Source organism: Mus pahari, chromosome 15, assembly GCF_900095145.1.
Source record: "Mus pahari chromosome 15, PAHARI_EIJ_v1.1, whole genome shotgun sequence".
Classification (NCBI taxonomy): domain Eukaryota; kingdom Metazoa; phylum Chordata; class Mammalia; order Rodentia; family Muridae; genus Mus; species Mus pahari.
In genome coordinates, this window is record NC_034604.1 from 59,133,106 (window position 1) to 59,147,608 (window position 14,503).

The following is a 14,503-nucleotide window of genomic DNA, read 5'->3' on the forward strand; positions in this document are numbered from 1 at the left end:
GGCTTATATATCTAACTTATGAGAAATCAAGTGTGTTTCTTCATAGAAGATGAGATTCTGAGCAGATCACACATGCCTTTAATGTTAGTACTTGGGAGACAGAGAGGCAGAGTTCAAGGCTGGCCAGGGCTGTACTATAAGACCCTATCTCAAAAAACAAACCAATATACTCAAAGAAAAGGTGTTCTAGAAGAGCAAGGGTAGACTAGGGAAGTCTCTCAATGTTTCTTCGTTGTGAAAGTCTTTCTTCTTCTTTATGAAGATAAAACTGAGAATTTATGATAGATTTACTCTAATCTGAGAGTAACATGAAGAGAACACAAACTAACCATTACTTCAAGTTCTGACCAAAATGAAAAAACCTTACTATGGCCGTTCCTTCCTATCACATCTATGCTTTCCATGAAGCCAAACACTTCAAAGAAGCTGGATATAGTTTGAGTTAAGCAGCCTCTCTTAAGTATTTTATAGATGAGAAAGTGAAGTCCCAAGATAAAATAGTTTATCCATATAGTCATAATTAATTTGGCCAGAAAGGAAAATAATAGCTAGTTTGTTTTCTTCATTCTATTGTAGTGGGGGTTTTTTATGCTACTTATAAAAGTTGCAATTGTATAAATAAGTGTACTGTTTTAATGATGAATTGTGAGCACCTCAAAACCTGGGAAGCAGTTAACCTCTCTGATAGATTTGTTAAAGACTGTGGATTTATTTCAGTCCTAAAATCTTACTTTTTACTTTGTAACTAGCAAACATTTTAGAATTTGAAGAAAAAAGAAACATACTTTTCAAAGGTCTGTAATCAGTTCATAGATTTCACACAGCATGTATCGTAAGCTGGATTTTTTATGAAATCTTCACGCGTGCCCTCTTACTGATCTTTTGCAGATCCCATATGGAAATTCATCAGAACTTATTTTTAACACAGTGCATGTAAAAGATGCAGGCTTTTATGTCTGCCGGGTTAACAATAGTTCCACCTTTGAATTTAGCCAGTGGTCACAGCTGGATGTGTGTGATGTGGCAGAAGTAACAGACAGCTTCCAGGGTGAGTGACAAGTGAAGGTTTGTTTGTTTACATGTTTATTTAGAAATAACTCCAGAGTGTAAATGTCATGCAGGAGTCATTAAGAGTTGACTCCACATGGTTTTTTTTTTTCCCTTTTTTTTTTTTATTATTATTTTCTTTATTTACATTTCAAATGCTATCCCGAAAGTTTCCCATACCCCTCCCCCCGACTCCACATGGTTTGATTGTCATTCTCTACTTGTCTGTTCCTGAAGATGACGTGGCCCTTCTCATTCTTGTGCCTGCTGCTCAGCTTGAACTGCTAATGTCTGTGGCCCTGTCCATTTAAGTGTGGCATCTATAATTCAAGCTTAGTTTCTCCCCTTACTTCCATATTCTTGAGTATACCCACCTGTTATCTCAGTATTTCAAAACTGTTTTTTGTTCACCACAGTATTCTTTTTGTCCTTAGAACGTCTCTTAACATTTGTGGTAGTTTCATGAAAAATCACTTTAAGTTTGGTTTTAAAGACTGTAAAAACTAAAGGATAGACTTAGACATATCTCTGTTTAAATTATAGGGAAGTTTTGGTTTAAGTTTAACTCAGAGATTTTTTTTTTTTTTTAAATTTAAGGAAGTATGGATGGCATCTCAGAATCCAAGTTACAAATCTGTGTTGAACCAAGGTCGCAAAGGCTGGTGCCAGGCAGCATGTTGCTGTTACAGTGTGTTGCTATTGGAAGTCCTATGCCTCACTACCAGTGGTTTAAAGATGAATCACCATTAACACATGAGACAAAAAAGCATTACACGGTAGGCAATTGATTTGGGGGTATTAATTTGTAAAATAAATGGTATAATTAAGATGTAAAAGAACTGCTTAAATTCATACTCTTTGGAATGTTTTTGGTACTCTTAGTTCAAGTTCTTTATGTTTCAGTATTAATAAGTTTCTTGTATTTGCAACAGGACAGGATTTCAGCTCAGGCTTCATTATAAAATGTCAAATATTGCCAAGCAGTGGTGGTACAAGCCTTTAAGCCTTGGGAAGTAGAGGCAAGTGGATTTCTGAGTTCAAGGCCAACCTGGTCTACAGAGTGAGTTCCAGGACAGCCAGAGCTTCGCAGAGGAACTCTGCCTTGATAAACAACAAAAAAAAGTCAAATATTACTGTGCCAAACTTTATACTGTTAGAATAATTTTATTATTTGTTTACTAGTATTTAGCTTAATTAATGATGATAATTTAAGGATGTATAATTTTTTTTGAAATGCTGTATTTGAGAAATTTTTTGAATACAATGACTTTTACCTTAAGTAACTTATAAATTAATGTTGAAGAGAAAAATGTATGTTCTGATATTGATACAGGTTCCATATGTGGATCTAGAACATGAAGGAACCTATTGGTGTCATGTATATAATGACCGAGACAGTCAAGATAGTAAGAAGGTAGAAGTCATCATAGGTAAGCTGTTTTATTACAGCGTAAGATATAAGCTGTATACACTGGAGGGTGTGAGCAAAGAAACCCTACTGCTTTTTGTCCCGTGCCATTTAATAACATCACATATAAGGAGTTACATTGTTTTATCTGGGAATTTTAGAGAATTCATACTAAATTAATTCTTTAAGTTTTGTACAATGAGCAAAACAAAAATGATTTATCCTATTTTAGTTATTTTGTAAGTATTACAGTTTATCATAAATATTTGTACCAAAATATATTTCTTGTAGTTCTGAATTAGAAAAAGATTGATTTGGTGAAAAAGATTTTAAATAAAACATATAAAGTCAGAGACACATAAATGAAAAATAATTATTGATCAGTATTCCCTATTGTGAATTATGTGGTTTTGGAGTTTGTTCTTTGTACATTGACTACATTTACAGTGGCTTTGTCAAGAGTAGGAATATTGATGCATATGTTGCTTAGATAACTTGATTCTGTGGTGTTTATCTCTATTGATTTAATGACTACCCTTCTTAAGGTTATGAGTTACAATATGTTCACATTTGTTTTCTCTAACATAAGGAAGAACAGATGAGGCAGTGGAGTGCACTGAAGGTAGTGTAATCCTTTGGTTCCAGACCAAGTCTCCTGCATGCTGGTTACTCTGGGGAGAGGTGGAGTGTCCTAGCTCACTATGTGCAGTGATAGAAAAAATACTAGCTCTAATAAGTCGTTTTCATTGAGGGACACCGTGTCTTACTTCTTAAAGTTTTGTACATTTTCACTATTAAACACTTCGAAAGTAATCTTCAACTGATTTCCTGTTGTACATAAGACCCAGAACTTCTCTATATGTTATTTGAAATAGTGAATATTTGCAATTCTTAATGTTAATTTTAATTGTAATAAAATATGTTTAAAATATTAAATAAGTATTTGTTTACATTATTTTATTTCTTATGATGCATTTTAATGGCAAACATAGTTTCTGTAAAAATTTCAGGATGGATATATTATTTGATATATTTTATCAATTAAATATTTTGAAAATAATATTGATAAGCATTTTCAGAACTACAGTGTTCTAGATTATTTACATGCCACTTTCACCATGGAAAGAGAACTGAAAATCCATCTTGGCATAAAATTCTAACTTATTTTAATTAGCCAAAACATTGTACTTAAATTGTAATAAGTAAATACTAAAACTTAGACAACCTCCCTTTTGTGTACTATCATATTGATTTGAAAAATTAGGGTTGTGGATAGCAAAGTATTTTTTCAATTGCTGCTTCCTTGAACTGTTACATAGTCTTTCTTAGATTCTACTTGGATAAAATAAGATGAGTCATGTTAAATCACACATTTCCTGATTTTCCTATCATTCATTGCTATGGTAGCATGTAAACTACTAATAATTACTGTTTTGATTCTAATCATAATTTGAACCAGAATTATCTTATAAGAAGTTCTAATCCCACATCTGTTAATCTTATAGATGGGAAGCCATGTACAGAAATCCTAACCAAACTCCTTTTCTCTCTTATATTTTTTGCCTAATTGCATGTGTGTTTGTTTCTTTAAACTTAATGTAAAAGACCTTCAAGAATAAATAAAAAGAGCACTTCTGTTTGGCTTCAGAGTCAGCATGTGATTGTTAACCTGCCCTGCTGTTTCTATAATTGTACAATTCACTATGCAGTTGTTGTTTGTTTGGGTTTTTTTTTTTTTTCAATGATAAAAACAATCAAACTGGTCGGTGGTGACGCATGCCTTTTATCTCAGCACTTGACAGGCAGAGGCAGACAGATCTCTGTGAGTTCTGGGATAGCTATGGCTACAATCCTGTCTCAAAAAACAAAGCAAACAAACAAAAAAAAACACAGTCAAACAATAATTCAAATAACTATTTGGAATATAGAGATGACAATACAGGTATAGAGTTGTTCCAAATTTTTCAAGTGGAAAACATCATATCCAACTCTTTCTTTTTTCTCAAGAAACCTGGGAAACTAGACATTTTATAGTTGATGGGTTGATAAATACTGTGAACAGTGTCCTTTATTGTATCTCATTTTAATGTCTCCTATTTCATTTTGTTTATTTAAAACCATTTAGTTTAGGAGGCCAAAACAAAGAGCACCCAAGATGGAATGCAAAATATGACAAAACACATAACTGTATTACAAATGTTCAAAATATTCTTACTGAAAAGAGATGGAGTAAGGTGCTGACCTACCTATCTAAAAGCCAATCTGTAAGCTAGACATCAAAAATTGTACATGCTCTGTGCACTGGTTGATTAAGATGATCTTATGTAGTATGGCAATACCATTCTTGGCCAGACTTGGTGGTAAGACTGAAATCTAGCTCATGAAAACTAAGGTGGGAAGATAGGGGGCTTAAGGACAGCCTGGGCTACCTACTGAGACCTCATCTAAAGCAAACAAACCAAAGCTATATTATCCGTATTATAGCTTATTAATCTTGCATCACTTGTAATTTATTTCATGTTTATTTTTGTCTTCATAAAATTTAATGAGTAACAAATTGATGATAGCTGTTGTTTTAAGGGCTTGTGCTCAGCTTATTTATCTATTCTGTATGAAAAGTGTATAAAGGATGCAAGTTAACTTGAAACTGTTCTACCTCCCTCAAAAGCACACCATACCTGATATACCCATTTAAAAAAACAGACAAATCCCAAGTGGAGAACATTCTACTACTCAAAACCAAAATGGTTGTTAAAAACAAGGAGTGTCTGAGCAGCTATCACAGCCAAGCATGTCTAAGGAGACACAGTATATGCTTCTTCTATCCTACATAGATCTTGGGGAGAAAACAAATAAGAGTAACATACTAACATAAGATGTTAATCATAGGGAAACCAGGTTTGGTACACACAGGAACCATCCTCTGCACTAGTCCACAGTCGTTCATCAAATGTCCTGGTGTCTTAAAGGTTTATTAATTTTTGAAAGATCATTTATGAATAATCATCTAAAATGTTGAACAAATGGTGAATAAGTTTATTTTAGTTTTTGTAATTTAGTTAAAGTAAAACAGTTTAGAAGTCCTAACTGTTCTTACCTGTTCAGTATTTGTATGGCTTCATTTAACTTTGAAAAATTCTCAACTAATAATGAACTGTAACATGATATAACAGCTCATAACTACTTTCTCATAGTCATACTATTTGTGCTAAGTTGGCAGTTAGATTATTTTAACTTAATCTGTTTTTTCTTACTCTATTTTAGATGAATTAAACAATTTGGGGCATCCTGGTAAGTATTATAAACAGTTAGTAAAGGTGCTATAGACATTCTTGCCTACATTCTTAGACTATTGAACTTATTTACATGAAGTTCAATTTAAAGCACATAAAATATAAAAATATTATTGATTACAAGACCATAAAGATTGAAAAAGTATTTTGGATAACAATAAAATGTCAATGCTTGGGCCAATAATATAGCCAAGTGAGTAGAAGTACCTACTGCCATTCCTGAGTACCTGTGTTTGACCCTCCACATAGTGGAGCGAGAAAGTTAATTCTTGCACATTTTCCTCTAACCTCTACATGTGCACCATGCCCCCGACACACAAACAAAGTAAGTAGATAAGTGTTTTAAAAAGAATTGAGAATTTTGTTTTTGTTCTTGTGTGTTCCTAGGGATCAAACCCAGTGTCTTGTATATGCAGAGTCAAGTGTTTCACCGCTGAGCTGCAACTGCTCAGCAGTGATGCTTTTTCCTCATGTTGCTCCTTATAAAGGAAGGAGGTCCATTGTTTTTAATGTGGAAGACTGGACCGTATTGATGGAGTGGCATGTTCATTTCTAAACTGTCAGACATAGAACATCCCTGAAGGGGTTGGGTAGGTGCTGTCACCAGAACTGGAAGGCAGTTAGTGAAGAGAGTTGGCAGTAGAAAGAGACAGTGGTCTGTAACTACTAAGAAATTAACAATGACAGTCTGTTGGCAAGCTTTGATCAGAACGGATTTCTGAACAAGCTAAGGTTAAAATTTTAAAAAAGCTATCACATGTGATAAAGGACATTTCAGTAATAAAGAATAAAGACAGAGGATATCAACATAAGCTGTGGGCATTCTCAAAGACACTGACAGAACCTGTGAATAGAGTTAATCAAATCATACAGAAGTACATTAAGAAGGCATGAGGATATTTAATATTTGCAGAAAGCCTGATGGTCCCTCTATTTTATTACCATAATTAGTTTGCTTGATTTTGTTCATTTCATGAAGCTGGGGTTGTGCTGGGGGCGGGAGCTGGTGTGCACTGGCTATTTACTCACTGTACCGCTGAGCTGCTCCTCTAGCACTGTTGGCTTAGTTTTGTATTTCATTCAAAGACATGTTACTGTAAGTTCTGTCTGGTCTCTGCTGACTGTACGTGAGCAAATTAGGCAAAACAAAAAGCCACATGACCATTAGTTATTTTTGCTGTAGTATCTTCATATTCATGTGATGCTAAAGAATTGCTTCAAATTTCCTGAACTAACGACTATTTGAAAATATCCTAGTAATTGTTTCTCTTGGTGTTGATAGAAGCCCTTTCCCTACCTGTGTCCCCTATACGTTGCCCTTTTAAAGAGTTGTGAAATTGCTTCATAAAAACTTCAGTATATTCCCACCACTAAATGTTTAACATTTTTCAGGCCTGTGTTTCCTTATTCTTCAAGAGTCATAGAAACCAAACCTTTGAGTTTAAAGAAAATGATGTGTGGTGAGGCTTGTAATAGGTTCCCACAGCATCTGTAGTATTAGTGTGCAGATAAACTAACCCTCCCTCCAAGTATTGGGCACACAGGGGGTTGAACTTCATCTTTTCCTGTGTCACTTCCTAGTGGTACTCGAGAGTGAATATAATTTCATTCTATGTATGATAGTATAAGCCCATAATATTTTTGTCAAAACTCTTTTAATTATAAATTAGCTATTAGTAACTATATTCTACATTTTTCCTTTCATTAACCATACTTATTTATGAAGCACCATATTGTGAATATATATAAAATGATCCAGTCCAAGTAATTAGCATTTTTATTTGCTTAGATATTATTAATGTATGGGTTGGGGCCTTAAGAGCTTCTCCTTTAATTATTCTTAAATTCATAAGTTAGAGACACAGTTGCCCTAGTATGCTATACAACATTAAATCCACTTCCCTTCTGTTTTTTTGTTTGTTTGTTTGTTTTTGTTTTTTGTTTTTCGAGACAGGCTTTCTCTGTATAGCCCTGGCTGTCCTGGAACTCACTTGGTAGACCAGGCTGGCCTCGAACTCAGAAATCCGCCTGCCTCTGCCTCCCATGTGCTGGGATTAAAGGCCTGCGCCACCAGGCGCGGCTTCCCTTCTGTTTTTGTGTCCTCTTCACCTTCTGACTATCTCCCCTTCTCTTTCTAGCCTCTGTGTCCTCTACTATTTATAGCCTTTTAGTGATATTGCTGCTATCTGCATTCATTGCTTTTGTTATCTCATTAGCTCTGAAGATACACCATGACTAACAGCATCTGTTTGTTCTTTTATCCTTGTCCAGATAATAAGGAACAAACTGGCCAGCCTTTGGGTGAGTTAAATTTAAAGTACATGTTCAAATGTAATTACAGTATTTAACTTCAATTTTTTATTTTCATGAAGGAATTTACAATATTTAATGATTGATTTATGATTATTTGAGGGATATTGGATCAGATTTTTATTTTGGATAAAAGAAATTATAGAAGAAAGCCCTTAAAAATATTTTTTGTTTTTGTTTTTTTTTTTGGGGGGAGGGGGGTTCTTTGGCCGGGGGAGGTTGGCTTCAAGTTAGTTTTTAAGGAGTGATTTCTGTTTCTGGCAACATAGAAGCAAAAGAAACATGCATGCTACCTGGGGAAGAAGTGGTTATTGCTGCCTTCTGATGAGGTAGGAATTGCTGTGTAGATAGCAGTGAGTTTGGAAATATGCTTTCCCACCTACAATTGGAAGAAAGGGGAGTAAGATAAGATGAAGTGGACGGTGGCATTTAAGTGTGCTTTGAGAACAAGACACAAGGCAGCATATCAGGAGAACCACAGGTAAAGGCTCAGTAGCCTAGTGCTTAAAGACTTAGTGAACATACTGGCGTACAGAAGTCAGGTTAAAATGATGACTAACTGACTTTGATCAAAATTTTGAACACCTTTTTATCTTTTTTGTTTTTGGTTTTTGAAATAGTATCTTAACATTGCCCAAGCCAACCTCAAACTGCCTTTTTTTTAAAAAGCCTACTACATTTCATTCTAATGGTAAAATTTCACATAGTCCAGTCTATTCTTTCCTTAGGCACCACCACTCTCAGTACTCACTTGCTAAGAAAGACCAACTGTAATAGTCATCAGGACAAAGCCGTAGTTACTGTATTCTGTCGTGAGAAACACATGTGATAATTCTGCACACAGATAACAAGCTAAAAAGTAACTGAGCAGAGACTAAAAGTTCAGCAGGAATGATCCATTACTTTACTTTCTGAAAGGTGTAGTGCAACACACCTTGATTCCTAGTATTTGGGAGAGGCAGGCTGTGAGTTTGAGGCCAGCCTGGCCTACATAGTAAATTCCAGGACAGCCAAAGCTACATAGTGAGGCCCTGTCTCAGAAAAAAGAAAAAGAAAAAGAAAAAAGAAAAAACCCAACCTAACTCTAAAACTTGCTCAGAGTTAATATAGTTGGTAGCTAGTTGGGGGTTGGTATCTGGGGTCAGTGATTCCGTAGCTCCTTGTTGGTTCATTCTGTCACATACCATTTCACAGACATTGATATTACAAGAACAAGATAACTTTTATCATAAAGTTCACCAAGCATCAAACATCTCGTTCCTTGGCTACCTTTTAGTAGGAGAATGAATGTGGTATGTGCCATAGTGGAAATGGATAAATAATCTTAAATTATTCCTAAATATGGTTATCAGATTTGTCTAGGGGAGTCAGGGAAGGCTTTATGAGGGAAAGTTCAATGAGAATTTTCAAGGACACTTTAGGAGCTCTCATGTAGATAAACAGACTTGGTGAATGTGGAATTGTGGAGTGTGGGTGAACAAATACATCAGTACTGTTGGAGGGTGGAGTCTTAGGGTAGGACTGCTAGCCATCAGGCTGGTGATATAGTTATCTATTAAGTAGCAATATTAGTCCAGAATTCCCTACATAAAAAAAAAAAAAAACAGCATCAGCTGGACGTGCTAGAGCACACCTTTAACTCCATCACTTGAAAGGCAGAGGCAGGAGGATAGTTGTGCATTTGAGGCCAACCTGACCTACATAATGAGTTCCAAGACAGCCAAGACTACTCAGAGAGACCTCGTCTCATAAAGTATATCAGTTTCACTCGATCTCAATCTGTGGGGTTTACAAATGGTCCTTCTTGGAGTCTCTTGTGTAGTTTTAGTCTGTTGGTGACCAAGGCTACAAAAGAAGGCTTCACTTTCACACCATAGGACCTGAGTGAGGACTGATGAGAGACTCCTCCTCTGTCCTGCCTCTGTGCTGCTGCTGCTGCTGCTGCTGATATCTCAGAACTGAAGGCTGTCAGGACCTCTTTAATACGCAGCTCAGAACTGGCAGTGTCACCCACATACTACATGCTGCTTGGAGAAAGTCGAAGGGAGGGCAGCATGTACTTAGAAGTTAACCTGACTGTACCATACCAGGACAAAGATACCATGATTTCTCATGGCCTGCTATACAGTGGCAAGAGTGTAAATGGCTCTGTGTGCCAAACTGAAGAATTCAGACATTATTTTGAAGGATCTAGAGAGTCATTAAAAGATTGATCACAACAGAGTAACAGGAAGTCAGACTGAGTTGCACTAATCAGATTTTATGCTAAATCTTCATTCTTTATAAAAATTCAAAGACTTAACAAATACTTAATAGCACTTAGAATTACTAGACCCTTTTCTAGATGCTTGGGAATATGAAGTCTTTTTGGATAAGTAACTTAGATCTATTAAACATGGAATTGATGATATAACACTGTGCCAGTTTTTATGGAAGAGTGCACGACTTTAAGTTCTAGAAAATGTCTAGGATCTTCTAGTAAGTATATTTCTAAAGTTTTTGTTGTTGTTGTTCTTTTGTATAATAAAATAACATTTTTATTCATTTGTTTTCTTTTTCTTGGTGTTAGGGATTGAACCCAGAGCATCATACATGCTAAGCATGCTCTTAACCACTGAGCTATACTCCCAGGCCCATGTTCCCTCTTCCAATAGATGATTTGTATTCAGGAATTTGTGGTTGCTCTTACAGTAAAAGATTTTATAGTAAATTTCTTGAATTTATCATCTAAAATCTATCATGACTTACTTACATACTTGCCATTTTGATATTTTCTTTATTCTTATTTCCTCAAATTCAATTTTACTATTCCTTTCTCTGGTTTCTGCCACAACCGTTTTCTGGAATGGGTTCTTGTCATCTTATTTCAGCCTACCTCTGCTTCTCTTAAGTCCACTCCAGCTCTTCTGCTAACCAGCAACTGCTTGCTTCCCAAGTATAGTTGTCAAGGTAAGACCCATCATCTTCCATATTATTACATTTTAAAAAGTTATATAATCTAGCTTTTAAAAATTATCATTGACCAAAAAATTTTACAAGAATTTTGGGCAACTATTGATATTTTCACATTCTCACATTCTTGGACTGTTGTATTTTTAAAATCCTTCTTTTTCCAAATACAATTAATTACATACTGCTGAGTGATAGAGTTATGCCTTAAGAAATACATCACTAGACCATACAGGTCAGTTTTTCAATATTGTCCTAATGCATTCAAGAAATGCAGTAAAAACAGGTGTATAAGGCTGCTGCTGACATACTACAATATTAAGAAGTAACCTTTTTTTGCATGAGTAGAAGTCATATACTCTACAATAATGATGAAATTTATCATTTCTAAAATAAAATTGAACAATTAGAAACATACAGTAAATATATAAACCAGTTATGTAGCTTTAAATGATAACTATCGAGTATTGTGTGCTATTGTAATTTTCTGTGCTCTAATTTTATGCAACTGTCAATGCATAGGTCTCTTGACAGCTTACCTCCACCCATCCCCCACCCCAAGACCGAAAAAAAAAGCTGCAATGTTGAAATCTCTTAAGCTCTAAGCTTTGACCAGGCTTCAACTGTTCAGGCCATGAACGCTCGCTGACACTTTTCAAGGCATAGGTACATATTTTTTGCCTGCCCCCACCCTAAAACACCTCTTTCTGTCTGAGCAAAGTCAAAAGATTGAAGTTCAAAACTTCCTCAAGTAGCTTGATCCCAGGTAAACAGGAAAGTTAAGAAAGAGTGCTGGCAAGATGAAAGTTGCCTTCTGAACTCCACACACATACATGCATGTGTGCCCACATTCATGTATACTGTAATGATGATGATGATAATATTAAAAATATTTTTAAATTTAGAACTCGGAGGAGATAGTGCATCTACACAATTACTATGGGAACAAAAGTCCTTGTGAAGTGCCTTCTTTTCTCTTTGGTCTCTCCCCACCCAGCTCTGTGAATTCTCCTGCCTGCCTCAGCTCTGAATTCTCCTACCTCTCTCAGCTCTGTGAATTCTCCTACCTCTCTCTTGGTGTTTACGTTGTTAGCCTCCTACATCCTCCTCTAATCCCCACCCCTTTTTTTTTCTTACAGCAAAGGACAAAGTTGCCCTTTTGATAGGAAATATGAATTACTGGGAACATCCCAAACTTAAAGCTCCTTTGGTGGATGTATATGAATTGACCAACTTATTAAGACAACTAGATTTCAAAGTTGTCTCATTGTTGGATCTTACTGAATATGAGATGTGTAATGCTGTGGATGAATTTTTACTACTTTTAGACAAAGGAGTATATGGTAAGATAATTCTAATACTCATTTTTATAATCATATGCCATTCCTATTATACACATTGAGAGTTGGAAGTGATGTGCTGGAGAGATGGCTCTGCAGTCAAGAGCACTTGCTGCTCTTTGAGAGGACCTGAGTTCTATTTCCAGCATCTACATATCTACATGGTGGCTCACAATCATCTATAACTCCAGTTCCAGATTTCCTGGCATACAGTGGTGCACAGGCAAAATATGGATATATCTATACATACATACACATATACATATATGTGTGTGTGTGTATATGTGATATACATTTGTACATATACATTTGTATATATATGTATATATTATATGCATATGTATATGCATATATATAATATCATATGTGTGTATGTGTAAAGAAGAAATAAAGGTAGGTAAACATACTTTTGAATTGACGTGTTTTAAATTTTATCTTTATTCCACTGTGAATAATTAATTAGCTTAATATCTTTATTTCTCTGGTTATTTTATGATGTTAAAATAACATTGTTCTTAAGAGATTCCTTACCTATCTTTCCTTTATTATTGAGTGTAAAAGTTACCATACAGTATTTAGTCATTTAGTAAGTCTAGAAACTTGGCTTTATAGACAGTCAGGTAGCAAAACATTCATATATGCTTGACATTATATAGATTCTTTTAAATATAAAAGGTTGTGATAGAATATACATTGTGTTTATGAAAATGTGTTTTTTGAGAATTTAACTTTTATGAGTCAAAGTTCTTTTTTAAAAAGAAGTAGATTGCTTAAGTATGTTATATGATTTATGTGTTTTTAAGAAGCCTGTGTGACTCGTTCTTAAAACTTTACTGGAAACAGTGAGGTATAAGAAAAAAGTAATGGTAAATATTGATTTAGGTTAAATTTAGGTTTCTGGGTTGGTAAAATAAAGAATGAGAATTATGTATATAGTTATATGTTCAACTACTCTTATTTTTTACTGCAGTTGTTATTGTATCTCCGCCCCCTTAACTGTTTAAATTAGGACTTTTAATTGCCCCTGAGAGAGCCAGAACTATAAAAGGATGGGTTAAGGGACAAGACTTGAGTTTGGTTGACACTGTACACACTTTACCACATAATCCCCACTGTAACAGTTTCAGTTTGGGGGTCTAAGAGTAAGCATTAATAAATAATTGAACAAAGGACAGCTTAAGAAAGCTAGAAAACTTAAAATCCTGATTCATGTCTTTAACAGGGTGGCTGCATTATATTTTGAAGTATTGTGACTATCCAAAACATCAGACACATCTACATTAAATGTAAGTGTGGTAAAGGCTTCATGGTATAGGGCTTGCCGTAAGGAGACTTTTTATGTCTCTTTTGGAGCATCTCTTTACATCTCCTAATATCCCCAAGTCCTTCAGGGATGGGGAGAAGGAAAAGTTTCAGCATGAAGAACTTTAAATACAGAAAAGTGTAGACACAAATTGATATTCTCTTATTGCCCACTCATTGAAAAAGAAGGAAAATTTATAGAAGAACAGAAAAAATGAGTAATTCAGTTTGTAACATGTAAACAAGCAAAAAACAAAAATAGAAATAATTTACTTATAAATGTATAAATAGTTATACAGATAAATAAAACAATAATTGTGTGGTTGTCTGTTCACCTCATCAAATGTTTTTGTAAATTCATCACTGCCTATGGCTTACCTATGCCTTCTGTGGAAGAGAATATTAAATAAACTTGGTCAGAATATGACAGCCTTGGAGTCCTTCATTTAGTTCAATGTAACTCCATTGGATAGCTTTGGATTTTGTGGTTAGGTAATTTTTTGTTACAGAGAAAAAAAAATACCCTCATTCCTGACACAATCAAGCTGCCTAAATTATTGTATCCATTGTTACCATTTTTTTTTACTGTTCTTGAATATTCATTAAGTGGGCTAGAGAGTTGGCTCAGTGGATAAAGTGTTTGCGTAAGGTATAAGGACCAGAGTTTGGTTCCTCAGCACCCATATAAATATAATCTCTATCTCTTGAGAGACAGAAATGGGATCCCTAAAGCTGGCTGACTTGATGACCAAATTGATAATCTCTGAGTTTGAGTTAGAGATCCTGCCTCAATCTATGAGGTAGTGATCAAGGAAGACATCCAGCATCAACTTCTGGCCTCCATATTTATGCAC

At 35.0% G+C, this 14,503-nt stretch overlaps 1 protein-coding gene across 3 annotated transcripts in view; it reads left to right on the plus strand.

Moving 5' to 3' along the window:
* The window catches only part of Malt1 (MALT1 paracaspase), a 45,210-nt gene that overhangs the window by 15,688 nt on the left and 15,019 nt on the right, over nt 1-14,503 (plus strand). Inside the window, exons 4-11 of one of the 3 annotated variants that reach the window (XM_029547153.1) lie at nt 889-1,048; nt 1,645-1,823; nt 2,381-2,477; nt 3,045-3,077; nt 5,720-5,746; nt 8,020-8,049; nt 10,960-11,007; nt 12,147-12,350. In XM_029547153.1, the coding sequence (XP_029403013.1) occupies nt 889-1,048; nt 1,645-1,823; nt 2,381-2,477; nt 3,045-3,077; nt 5,720-5,746; nt 8,020-8,049; nt 10,960-11,007; nt 12,147-12,350 (778 nt within the window). The remainder of the gene's footprint in view (nt 1-888; nt 1,049-1,644; nt 1,824-2,380; nt 2,478-3,044; nt 3,078-5,719; nt 5,747-8,019; nt 8,050-10,959; nt 11,008-12,146; nt 12,351-14,503) is intronic. The other 2 variants (XM_021214708.2, XM_021214707.2) reach the window with 2 other exon arrangements.